The 20,672-nt window shown below is 36.7% G+C and overlaps 1 protein-coding gene across 1 annotated transcript in view; it reads left to right on the forward strand.

Annotated features, from left to right (window-relative positions):
- The window catches only part of HFM1 (helicase for meiosis 1), a 53,575-nt gene that overhangs the window by 20,642 nt on the left and 12,261 nt on the right, over positions 1-20,672 (forward strand). Inside the window, 12 exon segments of the mRNA XM_087720751.1 lie at positions 612-745; positions 4,770-4,817; positions 5,579-5,659; positions 7,174-7,265; positions 10,541-10,647; positions 12,850-12,897; positions 13,325-13,422; positions 13,975-14,106; positions 14,483-14,568; positions 16,510-16,593; positions 18,224-18,381; positions 18,471-18,574. Of these exon segments, the coding sequence (XP_087576877.1) occupies positions 612-745; positions 4,770-4,817; positions 5,579-5,659; positions 7,174-7,265; positions 10,541-10,647; positions 12,850-12,897; positions 13,325-13,422; positions 13,975-14,106; positions 14,483-14,568; positions 16,510-16,593; positions 18,224-18,381; positions 18,471-18,574 (1,172 nt within the window).

Raw genomic sequence — 20,672 nt, forward strand, 5'->3', positions numbered from 1 at the left:
TTGGGACTGAGAAAACACTGGATTTATCCAGGGAAAGGACTCCTTCCCTTAGTCCTGTTATTCAGATTAAATTTAGAATACAATTAATTTCAATTCAAAATTTAAACACTTTGAGATTACACAATTTCCCCATTTTATATAATCTGGACTTGTTCATTATTATTATTACATTTTTATTGCATCTTTTATATGCATATATGTACATGAACATGTATCTGTATATTTACGTGTATATGCATACATTTATGTATCAAAGTGGTAAACATAGTTAATGCTCCTGCCTTCTATTTTCCCCACAAAAACTCTGTGAAGTGGGTTGGATTGAAAGCAAAAGTGACTGATCCAAACCAGCTTCCATGCCTAATATATGCTTAGATTGTCATCTTATTTTGAGTGATTTCTGGAGCTCTGCCCAGAAAAATAATAGCTAGCCACGTTTTAGAATGTACTATAAAACTGACATAGTTTAACATAGTTAGTTATAGTTATAGTTTATTAATCTTGTATGCCGCCCAGTTCTCTATTTAAGAATGAAATGTGCTGGTAATAATATATATTTTATGCATTTAATTTGTATCTTATTTTTTCTTTTCTCTCTCTCTTTATATTAGTTTGCACAAACATCTAATTGAGCACTTAAATGCTGAAATAGTGCTTCACACCATTACTGATGTGAACATAGCTTTAGAATGGGTGAGATCAACTTTCCTCTATATCAGAGCTTTGAAGAATCCAGCTTATTATGGTAGGTGGCACTTAAAATTTGTGAATTGAAATAGACAATTAAAAGGTGATGTGGTAATTTGTTTCTTATGATAAAACAGTTTTCTGTTGGCAAATAATTTATTCAAACCATTAATGGTCTTTCTTATGCATTTCCTTTTTCAGTAGAAATCTAGGCAATCAGAATATGTAGTCTCCCATTGCTTGTGTTCATCTGTCTTTTCCTGCTTGTGTATTCAGAACAATATTTTTTGTGGCATCATTAAGCAAATGCCATGATCGTTAAGTGAACAGCACTTAGATGAATCCATTATACCCAATGGACGTTTTTTTAGCTGGAAACCAGAAATGAACATTGAAAACTAGCAAACACTGTAAAAAATCATGGTCATATGATCATGAGTTGCTGCAAAATAGCCACAAAGGTGAGCCAGTTGCCAAGCACCCAAAATGCAATCAAGTTAACAAAAGCAAGTTTGAAAATGAACTGGAGCAAGTTCGGAACTAAGAAAAACTTTCCAGAAAAAAGTCCCCCAGAGTTCTGAAGGAGCTGGCAGATGTTATCTCAGAACCATTGTATCATATTTTTAAAATATCTTGGGTCACCGGGAAATTACCAGAGGATTGGAAAAGAGCTGATGTGGTTCCCATTTTCAAAAAAAAAAAGGGGGGGGGGAACCAGACTCAGGAAACTACAGAACAATCAGTCTAACATCAATACCTGGGAAGATACTGGAAAATATAATTAAAAAAAACAGATCTGTGAACATCTAGAAACAAATAAAGTTATAACTAATAGCCAGCATTGGTTTGTTAAAAAGAGATCATGCCAAACCAATCTTATTTCATTCTTTAACAAAGTGACTAAATTAATAGACCAGCAAAATGCTGTGGATATAGTATATTTAGACTTCAGTATTTGACAAAGTAAACAACAACCCACTTCTTGATAAACTAGAAAAATGTGGGACAGACAGAATTACCCCCAGATGGATTTGTAACTGTCTGACAAACCATACACAATGAGTATTCCTTAATGGTACTACTTCTACACGGAGGGAAGTAAACAGTGGGGTACCACAAGATTCCGTCTTAGGCCCAGTACTCTTCAATATTTTCATAAATGACTTAGATGAGGGAATAGAAGGGGAACTTATCAAATTTGCAGATGACACCAACCTGGCAGGAATAGCCAACAACTCAGAAGACAAGCTGCGGTTCCAAAAATATATTGACAGACTTGTGCAATTGGCTCTATCCAACAAAATTAATGTGGAGAAAAGCAAGGTTTTACACCTGGGCAGGAAAAACCAAAGGTACAAATATAGATTAGGCGAGATCTGGCTCAAAAATAGTAACTATGAGAGGGACCTTGAAGTCCTAGTGGACAATTACTTAAACATGAGCCAGCAGTGTGCAGCAGCAGCCAAAAAAGCTAATACTATCCTTGGTTGTATAAACATAGGCATAGAATCAAAATTACATGAAGTATTAGTATCCCTTTATAAAGCCTTAGTAAGGCCACACCTGGAATACTGCATCCAGTTTTGGTCACCTCATTACATAAAAGATGTTGAGACTTTGGAAAAGATTAGCAAAGAAGAGCAACTAAAATGATTAAAGGCCTGGAGACTAAACCATATGAAGAATGGTTGCAGGATTTGGGTTTGACTAGTCTAGAAAAAGAAGGATTGGAAAGACATGATAGCAATATTCCAGTATTTGAGAGGCTGCCACAAAGAGGAGGAGGTCAATTTATTTTCCAAAGAATCACAACCTAGAAGCAACCTAAAACTAAGGAGAAATTTTCTAACAGTGAGGACAATTAAGCAGTGAAACAGCTTGCCTTCAGAAGTTGTGGATGCTTCATCACTGGAAGTTTTTAAGAAGAAACCAGACAGTCACTCGTCTGAAATGGTATATGGTCTCCATCTTGAGCAGGGCACTGGGCTAGAAGACCTCCAAGTTCCCTTCCAGCTCTATTGAGATTAAGCTTACTTAGTAAAAGTGTTAGGAAAAATTACTGAAGCCCAGTCAAGCTATGTAGTTTCCTTAACTTCAAAACAGATTTGGCAAGACCGGTTATGAATACTGAACTTCTTTTCTATCTTTACATGAATGCTTTGCTTACCAACCAACTCATAGTCTGTAAGATGCTTGATAAATTACCAACCTGGATTACAAATTAGAATTTTTACCAAACTCATGAATGGCATGCTTGGATTTGAGCAGTCAAATGGAAAGTTAAATTATACCAGAAAACTTGGAAACAGAAAATCAGTCTGTCTTTGGAATAGTGCATGAAGCTCCTATTTCTTCTTGTTCCATAGATGGCCTTGAGGATACTGCTACTTAGACTTTTAACAGGCTTATTACAAATTCATACTACAATTTATTTTGTAGAAATCTGATAATTCTTTCTCTGCAACATTTCAAAATATAAAAATGTCAGTTGCATATTGGAATGTGATACAGATAGTATTTTGTTCCCTACAGTAAATATAGGTTGCCTGTTTTTGAAGAAGATGAATTCACTTTCTTGAATAGTGTATAATTTTTTTAAGTTTTCAGCTAAATAGGCTTGTTTTTATAGAGGATCAAATGAGAATATTAAAATTCATAAACTATTTTATATCAAGTGAATGCAGATCTATTTTCCCCAAAGGCAGAGTTACAGTTTCTTCACTGATCCTTCTTGCTGTCATCACCACAGCATAAGGCATACTGCAGTGTTCAGCACAGTAGGATCTCTCTATATGTGGAACAGCTGCTTTTTAGAACTGTGAAAGAAAAGGGGGAGAGAAAAAGTGGTAAATGAAATACTTACTTTCTTGAAATGCCCTTAAATGATAACAGTTAGGACATTTAGCACCTTTCACTACATCTGTTTTCACATCGATTTTGTATATGTGTGTATGTGTGAGAAAAAGAGTAAGAGAGAAAGTGAGAGAAAGATGAAAGCAGATATAAAATCTTTGTAGTAGTGGAAAAATATTCACAAAATAAGTATTTTTTTTAAACGGTCTATATTTGTTAGCAGAAATATAATGGAACAAATGTTAATGTTTGAATGCTGTCCTGCTTTTTCTGTAATAAACTGAGATTTTAAAAAATAGAAATAGAAAGTAGGGAAAATGCCAGATGCTGAAAACATTTTGAACTATGAAAACTGAATTTTATTTTTCAAGCCATTTTAGTGCTAGAACAGATTCTTTTGTTGTTTCATGAATAATGGACAAATATTTATATGTGCAATTAGGATGCTTGTATTATAGAGGAAAGAATCAATTCAGAGCTCTGAGGGGAGAGTGTTCAATTCCTAAGATAAAACACTATGACAGATTGCTACGTATGAGAACAGCAAGCAACAGTTACTTTAGTTCTACAAGCCAATTTCAAAGGAAATTTGAAATTTCTGATATATCTAGGTCATTAGCTGATCACCTATGGACTATAGTAGTGATGGCTAACCTTTTTGTCGTCATGTGCAGAAAATGCATGCGTGCATACCCATAATACAATGCCCATGTGACCCCCGCTGCCATGCATGTGTGTGACCCCTCCGCATGTGCCCCAATCCCCCCCGCATTCACCCAGGACCCCCATGCTCCCCCGCCCCAGTGCATACACATACGACCCCCATGCATACGTGGCAGTGAGCCAAAAACCAGTTGGCCAGTGGGAGGTGCACGCACATGCATGGTAGAGCTGAGCTGTGGCAATGGCTTGTGTGCCCGCACATGGGACTATAGCATGAATTTGTGGGTTGATACATTCTAAAATATAGTGTATGGTGTCTAGGTCTTCTTATCCCCTGTTCCTTCTATATTGGAAAGACAACAATATGTGTAGCAAGGTACAAGCTGGGACAATTTTAAAGTTAAAATTAATAAATAATTTATGAATCTCTTTAGGCATCCTTTTGTGTCCCATAATAAATTGTGTGCTTAATATACAAATCTGTTGATTGTAAAACTGCATAGGTTTCTATAACAAAAGAACTGCACATTATTCAATTAATAATCAATTGTATTATTTTAACCAAGGGTTTTCAGCTGAGCTGGACAGAAATGGAATTGAAGCAAAATTACAAGGTCAGATTTTTTGAAATTACTAGTTCTGCTAATTCTTTTGTTTTTCCTCTTACTTCCTGTGGATTCCTTAGAGATTATTGGACCACAATAAAGTGCCTTTTTTCCCTCGAGCCCAGAGATAGATAGCCCTGCTCTTACCACCAAAGCTAGAATTCTTTTCCCTTCACCTAGAATCTCTGCCTTTCTGAATAAAGCAAGCCTATTTCTCTGCCCCCAAAGAAGTTCCAACTCATATCTACTTTCATTTCCAATCCCAAAGTTCAGCTCTGCTCCTATTGTTGTTCCTCCCAGTTCGACATTGCTTAAATTCCTTTTTTTCTTGGGATCTAGCTCATTAGGACTATTTGGTCATTTTCAGTCTTCATCTTGCTTACATTTTCTCTCTCTTGCATCTTCCTTTTTGGCCTTTTCCCAAAAGAGCTTTCTTTCATCTCTTTCAGCCATGCTGTTTCCCTTTGTCCCAAAACAAAGCATGTGAGGCTAAGATTCTGATGTCACCAAGAATCCCTTTTATTTTATCTGGGCAAGGGTAAATTTGTTTTTCTTGTTTGGTCGCATGTTCATAGCTATTGCATAGACATTTAAGAAGTTGATTTTATATCTTGAAAATAGGGTGAGTGAATGTGAGGAATGGAAGTGCTTGCCTTGCCTGAGTTGAATCAAGGTTTGCCTGTTCACAGAAGATAGATAAACTTTCTGCTTTTTCTAACTGCAAAATTATTTTTCCTGCTTATCAAAAATTGTCACTTCAACTTGGACAGAACTATGTTTGAAGAATTTGAATGATTTGTCATCACTTGATCTGATCAAGATGGACGATAACCTCTACTTCAAGACCACAGGTAATATTACATAATCTATATAATCTGAATGTTCAGAATTTATTTTTTTAATATTTTAATATTTAAAATGTTTTCTGGGGCATGCATTGTTCTCATAAAAACTGTGCCCCAGGGCAATGTGCAATTGCAAGACTTCACACAGCTCTCAAGTCTCTGTTATGTGTCCAGTTCTTTCTTTCCATAATGACTAAAATTGATGGTGTACTTTTTGTCATTTTCAGTAAACACTTGAAAATTGTAATATCAGGCATAAAATAGACATAACTATTTTTTTTAAAAAAATCCAGTAGAAAATATAAATCAGAAAAAATATAAGCATAGCTACATTTATAGTGTCATGGTTCTGCCTATCATGGTACTCTCAGAACAGTGTTAACTGGGACCAATTCCAGTTACAAAACTTTGTTCCTCTTTGTCTTAGAGCATTCCATAAATTAAGGGCAGCTTCTTGATAAGATATTGGTATTAAAAGCATAGGCTAGGAAAATTGGATAACAGGGGCAGAAACCTGAGACTTTAAGTCACTATCATATAGCAATAGCACTTATACTTACAGTATTTACCACTTCACACTGCTTTACAGCCCTTTCTAAGTGATTTTCAGAGTCAGTATATTGCCCCTAACAATCTGGGTCCTCATTTTACGGACCTTGGAAGGATGAAAGGCTGTGACAACCTTGAGCTGATGAGACTCAAACTGCCAAACTGCCAAATTATGTATGCACTAGTAGAATCTAGACTCATCTTCCTATGGAAAACTACTACTGATATTCACATATCTTCAGAGGATCATGAAAATCAACCAGAAAATTAACTAATAGACAACCATAAAAAAAAACCAAATATTTTTTTCCAGATTTGTAGAAAGGCATGATTATAAGGCCAATGCAAATACTTGTTCTTTCTCTTTTTATTTCTCTTTCTTGCTCTTAGAGGGGGCAGTATTTCTCAGAGTTGTTTTTTTTTGCCATAGAAGAGTTCTTTCATACGTACTTGGGAATGAAGAAAACTCATGAATATTTTTGAATGTTGTATAGTTTTAAATAGTAGTAACATTTTTTCCTTGAAATATGTACTAAACATGTGGCAATTAGAAGACTAGTTAATAGATTAAACCAGATTTTATAGTTAAATCTAGTTTATTATATGTTCCAATTCTATAAAAATGAGTAGCTAAAAATAATTTGAAGTCCTTTGAGTTAAAATCAATGTCACAGAGTAACAGAGCTGGAAGATCCATTTAAACCATTGAGCCAAATCTTGTGCTCGATGTGAGAATCCAAACAGAAGCATCTCAAAACTGAAGGCTGTCTAGCCAATCCAATAAAGAAGAACCTCCCACCTCTTTAGATAATTGGTTCCAAAGGACAACTGGACTTACTATTAAAAAGGGGTTTTCATATCATATTCGTTCTTCAAACTTAAAGCTATTATTCAACTAGTAAAAAAAAATGTCTTCTATATTTCACTTATTAAGAATACTTAATTATTTTATATATTTATTTTTTCTACAGAAACTGGACGACAGATGGCTTGGTATTATATTGCATTTGACACTGTAAAAAAGTGTTTCATGATTAATGGAACAGCAACTTTATCTGAACTGGTAATTTTATTATTCATATGAAGAATTAATACTCTTACAAATTAGCTGAAAACTCATTTATGGTTTCAGATTTTTGAAAGTTGCTTTTTATTGAAACTTTACATAATTCATACCATTTGGCTTAGATCTGTGATCAGAGTTGTGAGCTGGAGGAGAAATGACTTGTAGTTCATTAATTATTGTGCAAGCTACTAGAAGAATTTATATCATACAGTTATATACAATTATCAAGAATGGCATTAAACTCTAATGCAAAGTTATTGGGAAATAATCTGTTCAACTTGCAAATAACTTTTGTGGAACTGGATCACCAATTCTCTGTGGCTCACAAAACAATGGTCTTTTTAAAGAAGACCGCATTACATGCACTGCAATACCAAATCATTACTTCTCATTGATGAGAATTCAGAAGTTTGTTATTGCTTGCTTCCTAGGGCTGAGAGAGAGTGATTGGCCCAAAGTCACCCAGGTGGCTTTGTGGTCAAGGTGGGACTAGACCTCATGGTCTCTTGGATTCTATCCCGATGCCTTAACTAATAACCAATCTGGCTTTCATATTAAAGTATTGTAATGTTTTTTCTAAAATTCTTGCTGCAGATGTCAACTCTTATTACATTTTAGACTTTAACAGTAAATATGTAACTAATACTGAGTGGACACAACTTTTCATCTTCCTTTTTTTGCCTTTATTATTTATATTATTTGTATACACTTATTGTGGTTCAGCTTAAGTATTTAGTACGGACTAGATAAAGTGGATGTTATGGATCTAAGGTCAATGTATTGTTGCCTGTTTATTTTTTTTTATGGTTTCATATGCTATTAGCTACTCAGAGTCACTGTGGGGAGTTGGGGAATCATATATACTGAATCAATGAATACACAAATAAATAATATCCTTTTAAAAGTCAATCTGAACAAAATGTACCCAATCTGTCCCCAATTTCTAAATGAAAAATCAATTTCCTAAAATTTTCTTAAAAATTGGGGGAAGTTATCTGTTTTGCTTAAGCAATTTGCTCTTTAAATATTTATCATGTGGAGCAATTAAATCTCACTTTGCCTTGAAATATCACACATAATTTTCCTTGTATTTGGGCAATAGTTGGACTAAATATTAAAACTCAATGACAGAAATAGGAAAAAGCCTTCAAACTGTTTTAGAGTTTTTTTGCTGAAGCCTATTGTTTGAGAACCACAGCAATATATGAAACAATAACTGTAACTGGGATATGTAGAGTGTTTTATTTTTTTAATGATATATAACATAAAGAAGCATTTTTTGGCAAAACAGACAAACATTTTTCATTGCTTTCCTTGTTTGTCTATGGTGGGTGTTTTTTTTTTTAATTCATTAGACTATGGAGATACTATTTTGCCACAATACACTGAACCATGAATTTTAATATTTGTATGGTAGCAATGGGATTATGTATCAATGATGTTAATTCCCATTTAATTTTGAACGTATTTGATGTTACATAATAAATATATGTTTATCATGATGCTCTGCTAACTGTCGCTGTATGGTATTATCCTGATTTTCAAAATGAAGTGTCAGGCATAGTTTGCCGGTCTGTTTATAGCAAAAATGTAAAGTATTCAATGAATTAAGTAATGAGATAAATTAATATGTAAAGTTTTATCCTTATAGTACAACTGTGATGAATATGAACTAATCAAATGTATTTATTTATACACTTTATATGTCCTCCCATCTCACTGCAGTGACTATAAGTTAGGGGTGTCAACCTTGATTTCATTGAGGGCTGCATTAGAGTTATGTTTGATCTCAAGGGGTCAGGGTGAACGTGGTCAGAGTAGGCATGGCCAGCTCGACATCACTCATGTGGGTGCCTGTGGTGGTCCAAGCGCTCTGGCAGTGAAAATGGGCTCCCGAGCTCTGTTTTCATCGGTGATGGCCTCCTGCAACCCTCTGCCAGCAAAAACAGAGCTCAGGACAGCTGCCCGCAACTCTCGTGAGCTCTATTTGGGCTGCAGCGGCCTCCTGCAACCCGCTGCCAGAGAAAACACAGCTCTGTTTTCCTTGGTAGAGGCACCATGGGCCAGTCCTTCACTGTTTCCAGGGTGGCCCCATGGGCCAAATCTAAGCACTTCACAGGCTGGATCCAGCCTGTGGGCCTTGAGTTTGATACTCCTGCTCTAGATGGTATACAAAGTTAAAAACAACAATTTATACAACTTAAATCATATATGCCAGGTCAGAAACAGCTACACCAACTCATAATAAAACAACAGTAGCTGTCAGAGCTTGTTTAACCTCTTGGCTCAAATGCATGGGATGCTTTTAAAAACAGATTCTCTGCTTTTTAGGGTGTTACATACTAGTATGTGTAAGGGACACAGTGGCGCAGTGGCTAAGATGCTGAGCTTGTCGATCAGAAAGATTGGCACTTCGGCAGTTCAAATCCCTAGCGCTGCGTAACAGAGTGAGCTCCCGTTACTTCTCCCAGCTTCTGACAACCTAGCAGTTCAAAAGCACGTAAAAAAAAGTAGAAAAGTAGGAACCACCTTTGGTGGGAAGGTAACAGCGTTCTGTGCGCCTTTGGCATTTAGTCATGCCGGCCACATGACCACGGAGATGGCTTCGGACAGTGCTGGCTGTTCAGCTTTGAAACAGAGATGAGCACCGCCCCCTAAAGTTGTGAACAACTAGCACAAATGTGCAAGGGGAACCTTTACCTTATATTTGTGTTGGGACTCTGTTAAATGTACCCAATATGTGGTATCTTGATACTTTAAATTTATATAAAATTAAGAAATAAATAATATTAATTGCAGCAGCAATGTAAGCAATATATTTTATTCTTGAATTTTGGTTTGTAAATTTCTCACTACTTAACACTAACCCATATTACAAGAATGTATTATGTTTCTTCCTGCTGCTGCATATTAAAGTGTCCAACTGTATTCCAGAAAAACTATAGACTATTCTTCCAGGCTTAGTAATAAAAACAACATTATCCAATGCATGTCTGTTCAAAAGTAAATTCTAGTGAGATCAATGCATTCTCTTTTCACATAAATATGGATAAGCTAAACAATCATATAAAAATAACAACAAATTAAAAATACTAAATTATACCTCCATCAAGTCTTATGAACCATTAAAACTGAATTGCCAGAGATAATTCTGAACCTATTTCTCTGCAATTACATCCAAGAAATTAGACAAATTTTAAAATAAGTGCTTAAAATATATTTAAATAAATAGAACAAAAATAGAACAAAATTAATGAAAGAAATTATTACAGGTTGAATTGATATCTGGTTGCAGTGAATTTTCAGACATCAAGTTAAGAACAAATGAGAAAAAAGTACTTAATTCCTTGAACAAAGACAAGAAGTGGATGAACATAAGGTACAAGATTAAAATTATTTTTGACTAAGAAGTAATTTTAATTACAGCAATACTTTTGTCTTCTGCATAGTGTATGTACTTAAAACCTATACATTAAGTTACTATAAATTCTATCCTACTTACAATTAATTCTATTTCACATTGGAGATGTCAGTGCCTGGACAAAGACTTTCCTTGTCATGTCCTTTACCTGCTATTCCGGCAAGAGCCCCAAATTCAGAAGGACTTCCAGTTTGTAAACCTACTGTTGTTGGAGAAATACAATCCCATCAAGAATCTGATAATATTTTTTAGTAGGCTTTAACCCAAAATTGCTTGGATTGAGTCTGAATCGGTTTTTCCCCTTCTAAGTCTCCCAATACCAGGTCATTACATCTATCACCGTCATGGTGAACCTTTTTTGGCTCATGTGCCAAAAGTGGTGGGAGTGCTGGGGCGTTGTGCACAGGTGTGCCACACCCATAATGCTTTGCATGCCCCAGTGCACATGCGCGCATGACCAGCCCCCCCATTTTTGCCGTCCTTTTTTCTCCCTCCCCAGGCTCCAGAGGCTTTATGGGAGATTGGGGAGGGCGAAAACTGCCTCCCCCCCGGAGGCCCTCCAGAGGCTTCAGGAGCTTCCCTGAAGCCTCTGGAGTGCAAAAAACCAGCCCTATGGGCAAACCGGAAGTTTGGGAATGGACTTCTGGTTTGCTCATAGGGCTGGTTTTAGCCCCCTGGAGCCTTCAGGGGCCTCCAGGAGGCTTTCCTGAAGGCTCCGGAGGGCAAAAAACAACCCTATGAGCAAACCGGAAGTCACTTCTGGGTTGCTCATAGGGCTGGTTTTAGCCCTCCAGAGCCTTCAGGAGCCCTCAGGAGGCTTCCCTGAAGGCTCTGGAGGGCTAAAACCAGCCCTAAGAGGAAACTGGAAGTCTGTTCCTGAACTTCCGGTTTGCCCATAGGGCTGGTGTTTTGCGCTCCGGAGGCTTCAGAGAAGCTCCTGAAGCCTCCGGAGGGCAAAAAATGGCCTCAAAAGAAGGCCGAAGTCCAGCTGACAGGGCAAGCCTCGTGTGCCCTGACAAATGGCCCCGCATGCCACCTGTGGCACGGGTGCCATAGGTTCGCCATCACGGTTCTATCAGATATCCTATTTGGTAGGTGATACAAATTTGTATCATTCACAGGTTGATATTTTCTCACTCTGAACTGAAAGATAATCTCCCCCAGCAGCATTGCATGGATATTAAATAACATTAAGGAAAGGACTGAGCTCTGGAATTCTTTATACTTGAGGGACCAACCTGTTGCTGTCAAGTGCCAACACAGAATAGTACCTTCCTATGCAGACAGCTGTTCATTGTCAAAATTGAACACCCCGCTCTCCACAGAGGAGGAAGGGATATGACATCATTTATCTCCAGTCTACAACACAGTCCTTTCAACAATTCCAAGAAGGCTCCATTTGCACTACTCAGGTGACCCTGAGGACACAGATAAACCTCCAGGTGGCCTCAACGACTCTCTAAAAGAATGCAAATGACCAATTGTCTGCATGGAGTATAAATCCTTCCATTCCCCACTATCCATCCAGAGCTGAACAAGCTTCAGCTGAAGATGAGAAGTGATGAGAAACAAAACGTCTTCAAAGAAAAAGTAGAAAGTCCAGTTGCCTCTTGAAAAAGCACCTTTGGGACAAATGACTTGGATGACTTGGATGACTGAGAATCTCCATAAACAAAGTAGATAAGCAAGCCTGCTCTGCTGATTGTATCACAAAAGAGTAAGCTCAGATGTTCAGTTGTACTCACCCCAGGAAATGTCCAAACATCTCATCTGTTTTTGAGAGCTCTCACAAATGAGGAGTTCACTGGGGTGGGGAGCCATACCCACTAGAGCTTTCAATGTTAAAATGCGCACATATGAAGCTGTAAAGTATGGAGAAAATTTATTTTCCCAGAGATTGGCAAATCCCATCTCAAGTCCACATAGCTAAAACTGAACAGCACAATTCAGGAGCACCTGGAGGGTCACAGGTCTTATAAACCGGCTCTGAAACTATAATTCTACAGTAATATAGTTATAAATAAATCTTACTGAACTCTTATTTATGTGTATGATACTGCCATATCTTCTTGATAATGAGAAATACATCTCATTTTATGTTCTAAATTAATGTCATATATTTAGTACAAGTAAATAAAAATTTATATATTTTATGTACAGATATCCAATGGAAGGAAAAATAAAAACAAGAGAAATGAAAGTAAACTGGTAATTATTTTATACAATATATTATTATTTTAAAATAGTAACAAGAGTTTTTGGTGACTTATTGTACGGTATTTCCTTATACTCCATCCTCTCTAGATTTTATCTAGAGCTGTGATGGTGCAGTGATTAGAATGTAGTACTGCAGGCTAATTGGCTGACTGACAGCTGCCAGCAGTTTGGCAGATCGAATCTCACCAAGCTCAAGGTTGACTCAGCCTTCCATCCTTCTGAGGTCAGTAAAATGAGGACCCAGATTGTTGGGAGCAAAATGCTGACTCTGTAAGCTGCTTAGAGAGGACTGTAAAGCACTGTGAAGCAATATATAAGTTTAACTCACTGATTTTTTTAAAAATCAGTGGATTTACTGTTTATAATATTTACACATTGGTGTTTTCAATATTTTGAAATTTTATAACTTCTTTTTCAGTCTTATTCAGGCACAGCTAGGATGCATTCCCATACAAGATTTCACCTTGACGCAAGATATAGGAAAGATTTTTAGAAATGGCATAAGACTTACAAAATGTATGGTAAAATTTAAAATTACTCTTTTCATTATATATTTGCTGACAGCTAATCCTTATTTAGTGACCACAAATGGAATTGGCACCTCAGTTATTAAGTATAGTGGCTGCTAAATAAAACAATGCAATTTTACAATGTTCAGTTTTCCTTTGCTTGATAGACCTACAAAGATTGGACACAAAGGTATTTTTTGTAATCACCATCGTAACTGGAGGTGGCCACTAAATGAGGCAGTCGCTAATTTAAATTTCTAGGGCCACTCATTTTCTAATAAGTTTGAGTGCTATATATAAGAGTAAAAAAGAGAAGCAATGTGTTTTTAACAACAACAATAATAATAACAATAAGCTTATATCCTGTGATGATAGTTGTGATACCATCAAACATCTACATCTTCCTATTCCAGGTCCTTGAAAAGAATTCAAAAAATAATAATGCCAAATCCATCTGAACATCTGGCTGACTGAAATGAACTGTATAATGATAATATACATGAGCATGTATTTTTTTCTACCTCTTCCTCTTTTTACACTTATTTCTTTTCTTATGTAGGGTTATCTGAATTTCTGGCTACCCATCAAAACAACTTTATTGTATTACTTAACGCTTTGATTTTAGCGAAGTGCTTCAGATGTAGACTTTGGGAAAATTCACTCTATGTATCCAAACAGTTAGAAAAAATTGGTAAGTACCATAAAAATTATTCAACTCAGGATACAATACAAAAATTGAACTTTTTTTGTATTTAGGGTAAAGTCCAATAATTTGTTATTATAATAGGATAGAATTATTTTCTTACTCCATCCTCAGATTGGACAAGGCTCGCGATATTGAGGAAAATTTAAATGCAGAAGATGTGTGTTTCATGTTACATTAAATATCACTTGTGAAAATGTTCAGAATCTATGCATGTTTTTTAGATCTTTCTTATATTAATATAATGCTTTATAAAAGGAAGTGACAACTATGATGAGAATATTGTATAGCAGTATGTTATACATTAGAAGTACAAACTGCATAATAAGCATGTTAATCTTTAGCATATTTCTATTTTCAATAGGCATGAGTTTATCAAATGCAATGATGAATGCAGGACTGACGTCCTTTAAAAAAATAGAAGATACAAATGCAAGAGAGCTTGAATTGGTATTTATTTTATAATTTTTATGTTGTGTGTTACATATATGTTACATATATTGTTTTATATTTGCTCACATATCTGATTTGTATTCTGATATTTTCTAAATAAATCATATATATATATATATATATATATATATATATATATATATATATATATATATATATATATATATATATATATATATATATATGTTTTTTTTTATTTTATTTTTTTCTATATATATATATATATATTTAAAGTCACAACCCCTGGTATGCCCAAATATGGGAGGAAGGTCACACTTCCATTCTCTGTCCTTCGGCTCGTCACAAGAGACCATCCAGACAGAAACCCAATATTTTTTACTGTTGCCTTTTTGTTACATTTGTTATATTTGTGCTGATAAATAAATAAAGGGAGACTAGTATAGATCTATTTCAAGCTATTTAGCTCTCATCAGCTAGCCATACCCTTGCTGGGAATCAAACCTGTGCTCTATTGCCTCTTAGGCAGATATGTTAACCATTGAGCTACAGAGCTCGACTCCTTATCAGCCAGGCCAGGGTGAAAGGTATATATTTAAAGTCACAACCCCTGGTATGCCCAAATATGGGAGGAAGGTCACATTTCCATTCTCTGTCCTTCGGCTCGTCACAAGAGACCATCCAGACAGAAACCCAATATTTTTTACTGTTGCCTTTTTGTTACATTTGTTATATTTGTGCTGATAAATAAAATATTTAGACTAAAAATAGACTTTAAATATATACCTTTCATATATATATTGAAGGAATGCGCAGCTGTTTTTCCAGTGAAACGTGTATTTCCATCTGCAGAAGTGGTAATAAGGGAGTTCTCTTTCCTCTATAGATTTCCCTATACTTTCAAAAACTACTCCAGATTTTTTGATAAGCTTGTAGGGAGTAGAGGTAGAAAAATGAACACAAGACTTTCTATACATACTACACTAGATTTATTCTGCCTGAGAGTGTATATAATATTCTAGAAAAATGTATTGAATTATGATATAAGCAGTATTTATAACATTCTATTCCTGTGAATTCATAGTTTTTCACATCTAGTTACTAGAATAGTAAGGTATCTAAGGTGAGGAAAACAGAAAAGGAATTTATGCTGCCAGAATTGCAGAATCATCTGTAACTGATAGAAGAGTTGAACAAATATGTAATTACTTGTTAAAGCTGTAGTACACAAACATAGCGTTTTTACCATTCTTATTTCATTCATAAATGCAAACAATGGATAACTGCAGTTGGTGGAGAAAAGGCAGCCGAAAGTAAGAAAAAAAAAGTTAATAGAAGGTTGAATACGGGAAGTTTATTTAGATTATCCTGAAGGCATTTCCAGATAGCCAGTTTTGTGTCCTGTCCTCCAACCTGTAAGATGGGGGTATAAAAGGTCAGAAAGTGTTTGCTCTGTTTACATAGCTAGTCCTTACTCTGCCTCATTAATGAGGTTGGAGAATTGTGCTTAGAGTTTCCTGCTGGGCAAGTTATATTGCAGGGACTATTGGATTTTATTCCCTGACCAGATTGCTGCCTCTAACTATGTCATCAATATGGATGGTGCCAAAATACCATATATCATGCAAGGCTTGTATTAAGAGAAGATTGAAAACAGCATTTCGACATCTGTTTGTAAGAATCTGAAGTTAATTGTTTCAGTAATAGGCTGGGGATGAGGGGAAATCTGCATCAAGATTCATTTTTATTAAACATTTGACAAGGCATTTTCAAGTCAATGATAGGCTTGTGCGGATGTGCCCTAAGCAAGACAGACAAACTGACCTAAATTATCCCGAAATGCACTGTTGCATGTTGATCTATTTAACAATGCTAACAATGTAGTGCTAGGAAGACTATGTTTTGTAAATGGCTTTTATGTTATGTTTAGCAAATATTGTTCTATGTTAATCTGAATGCTATCTGAATTTAAATTTCTAGATTTTGAACAGACATCCTCCTTTTGGAAATCAGATTAAAGAATCAGTAGCACACCTTCCAAAATATAAACTTAACATAGAGCAGGTATATGTTTGTTTTGTGTTCCCGCTACAAAACAACTGAATTGAAAAGAACATTTAGAAGAAACTCTCCTTCCTAAGGTTTTGTAAATATTCATTAAGTACATTTGTGATTTAGGTGCTGTAACTAAATAAAGTCGTTCAAACTATGGAGCCAATTGTTCATTATGATGTACTAGAATCAAATGTATTAGCTACTACAGTATGGAGAGTGATAGACTAGAAAAACTAAGATTTCTAATCATAGATTGGAAAAATTGAGTTCTGTGGCAAGAACAGCAGATACTTTATTACAATGTAGCAAGATAATATCATTTGGTCATACTGACTGCCACATCACTAATGAGTGACATTCGCTCTTAAATGGTCTAACTCTGCATGGAATTATTTAATAATCTATACCATAGAATTAGCAAGAATGATGTAGAAACTAGATATAGCAACTACTTAAGAGGCATTTCCTCACAACCCATGTTTTCTCCTGAGTTTGAATATGCCTTGCTTTTCTAAATGCTGGTTAATACCATGGGCATATATAATAAGGCAGTGATGGCTAACCTTTTTCTAAAGGTGTGTCAAAACTGTGTGCGCATGCGCTATCGCATAGGCATGTGTACCCACCCACCTGCACATATGTGAGCGACCCCCCTTCTTAGGCATGAGCAACCACCCCCACCGTGCATACACGAGCGACCCCACCACCACGCATGAATGAGCGACCCCCACCCAGGGGGGAGGAATTTTCACCCTCCCCAGCTCTGAAGGCTTTCCTGAAGCTTGGGCAGGGCAAAAACAGCCTCCCCAGCCCTCCCCTTTATGCTCTCCCTAGGCTTCAGAAAAGCCTCCGGAGCCTGGGGAGGGTGAAAAACAGGCCCAATGGGCCAACCAGAAGATTGTTGCTTCGAGTTGGTGCGTTGGGCCTGTTTTCCCCCCTCTCTAGGCTCCGGACGCTTTCCTGAACCCTGGGGAGGGCAAAAACGGCCTCCCCCAGCCTTCCGGAAGGTCGAAAATCAGCTGGGCGGCGCTTGCATGCGTGCTGGAGCTGACGGCTGCCAAGGGCTGCTGTGCCAGCAAATATGCCTCTGTGTGCCACTTGTGGCACGAGCCCCATAGGTTTGCCATCACGTCAGTAAGGCAAGTGCAAGGGAAATTATACATGAGAGACAACATCATCATACAAATGCATCATCATACAACTAGAGGTGATACGATAGCAGTCTTCCAGTATTTGACAGAACCTCACAAAGAAGAAGGGGACAACCTATTTTCCAAAGCACTTGAAGGCAATGCAAGTTGGAAACTTACAAAAGAGACATCCAACCTAGAACTAAGGAGAAATTCTTGCCTTCAGCTTGCCTTCAGAAGTTGTGGTTGCTCCATCACTGGAGATTTTTAAGAAATGATTGGACAACCATTTGTCCAGAATAGTATAGGATCTCCTATGCATCAGACTTTGGAGTCCAATTATATAATGGTAGCATTTGGTAGAATGGCATCATTACGTATGTGTCATAACATTGAAATAGCTTAGCATGGTATCTGACTCCAGCCAATATTAATCTATTCATATTTATTTACCATATCATATGTGAAAGCTAGTTTTATTTTGTAATTGTATTTCATTTATTTTCAAGCTGACAAAGTACAATGAAGGAGTAGCTGAAATCATAGTGACAATCATATTAACCAACTTTGAACAGATGCAGATAAAAAGAACTGCTCCAGATTCTCATTATGCAACCCTCGTAATAGGAGATAATGATAATAATGTGGTTTTTAGACAAAGAATTATGTGAGTAAATTTAAATTATTTTGAAACTTTAACAACTGTGCATTTTTGTATATTTAATTTTAAGCTATTGATTCATTATATACTTGCAGGGATTCTGCTTTGCTGAAAACTGGAAATTGGACTAAAAAGATTGAAGTGAGAAGAGCTGTTAATTCTGATGAGCTTAATATAAATCTAATCAGTTCTGAATATGGTAAATTAATTTATGGATTTGGGTTTTAAAAATAAGTCTACTAAGTTTTAAACTGAGAACGTCTTGGGTTTCATGTTTCTTAAATTACTATATGCTGATTTTACAGTGAAACTGCATTTCTGCTTTACATTATATTGTATCATGGAAAAAAGTCATCCAGTGAATTTGAACAAAAAGTAATGGAGATCTGAAACAAAAGTTATTTATTGAAATATTTTAAACAATGATCACTAAACTGTCTGAGAAGCCCAACAATAGATTGACAATGGTTGTCATAGGAAATAACGACACATTTATATAACTGCGTTTTAAGAATGGATCTTGGAATGAGGTTGAAGTTTATAAACTAGTTTAGTCTAGTGGTTAAGCCTCTAGGCTAGAAACTCTGGAATTGTGAGTTCTAATGACACCTTAGCCATGAAAGCCAACTGGATGACTTTGAACCAGCCACTCAGCCCAACCTACCTCACATAGTGGTTTTTGTGGGGAAAGTAGGAGAAAGGATATTCTTCACCTTGAGATATATAAAAATAATAATAAATGTAATAAACAATACAATAATTAACCTTTTACAATATTTTATTATAAAAAGTAATAAAAACAAAACTAGGATTATTTTTACAATGACAAGTAAACATTATGTGTGTGTAAAATTTACATTTTATCTAGCATATAGCTTCTAGATCAGTGATGGGCAACCTTTTTGGCGTGGTGTGTCAAAAATCGGCAAAAAATCGAGCATAATTCGCGTTGTGTGTCACTTCGACAAAAACATAATTTTGCGCAATTTATAGTTTAAACTACAAAAATGTATAATTGCAATATATAATTGTATTTAATAAACCAAAAACAAATTATTTAACATACCTGCTTAGTAACTTCTTTGTTCATCAGTCGATTTCGTATGTTGCCCTTGATATTATTGAACTTGTTTGGGGTGCCGTGAACCAGGGCTGTGGAGTCAGCTGCTTCCAGCTCCACGTCCTCATCAACATGCCGCTCCAGCCCGCCCCTGCTATGAATATTCCTAGTGACGCGAGGGCGAAGAATATGAATATTCATAGCGGGGGCGGGCTGGAGCGGCATGTTGATGAGGACGTGGAGCTGGAAGCAGCAGACTCCACAGCCCTGCCGTGAACTGAGATAAGTGAGGGGGAGGGCGAATTCTTTAACTAACCAGGAGTAGACTCTCTGTGCCGGCCTGACTGGAGAGAGGCGCGCACTGTTCCCGCGCTCCTCTCCTGCGGGTCCCTCGCCACGCTGATGACGTGTGTGCGCACGGCACGCACGCCTTACCAGCAGCCCCTGCGCTCAGAAAGGGGCGGCGGCGATACAGTAAGTGAGTGTGGGCGGGGGAGATCACACGTCCCACCCCCCCGTTCCTCCAGCACAGATTCTTTCATCCTCGGCGGCCGTGCAGGAGCCGAGGATGAATCGCATGAAATCCTGTGCGTGTCACCCCAAATGGCTACGCGTGTCAGCACTGACACGCGTGTCATAGGTTCGCCATCACTGTTCTAGATCATGTAGATCTATAAAAAGTGCTATTGTTACCTAATAGAAGGCATACCTATATTTTCTTCCACTCTCTGCTGCCTTGTTGGAACATACAATCAATAGAAAAGAAAACATTGGAAAGAGAAAAAGGGAGAGGATCAGTGAAAGATATGTTTCAATATTTAAATTAGCTTTTAATCCAGTACTACATTCTTATATAGTATTAACATACAAAATGCATCAATTGTAACATTCTGTTGACAAGAAAGTGGGATATGCATTAAAATTATTTTTTCTTCTGTTACACATATACACACACACATACATACATACACACAAACACAATTTAATTATATATGTATACAGTGGTGGTTTTCAAATTCTTTTAAAACCTCTTCTGTAGGTGTGGCCTGCTTTGTGGGAGTGGCTTGCCAGTCATGTGACCGGGTAGGAGTGACTTGCCAGCCATATGACTGAGTGGGAGTGACTTGGTAGTCATGTGACTGGGTGGGCGTGGCTAACTTGTAAAATGTGGTGAAACTCACTAAAAAATGCTCTTGCTTAGCAACCAAAATGTTGGCTCAGAAACTCTGGCATTTGA

Source organism: Thamnophis sirtalis, unplaced genomic scaffold (assembly GCF_051295495.1).
Source record: "Thamnophis sirtalis isolate CommonGarterSnake01/CBP01778 unplaced genomic scaffold, rThaSir2_p1.2 scaffold_7, whole genome shotgun sequence".
In the NCBI taxonomy this organism is placed as follows: domain Eukaryota; kingdom Metazoa; phylum Chordata; class Lepidosauria; order Squamata; family Natricidae; genus Thamnophis; species Thamnophis sirtalis.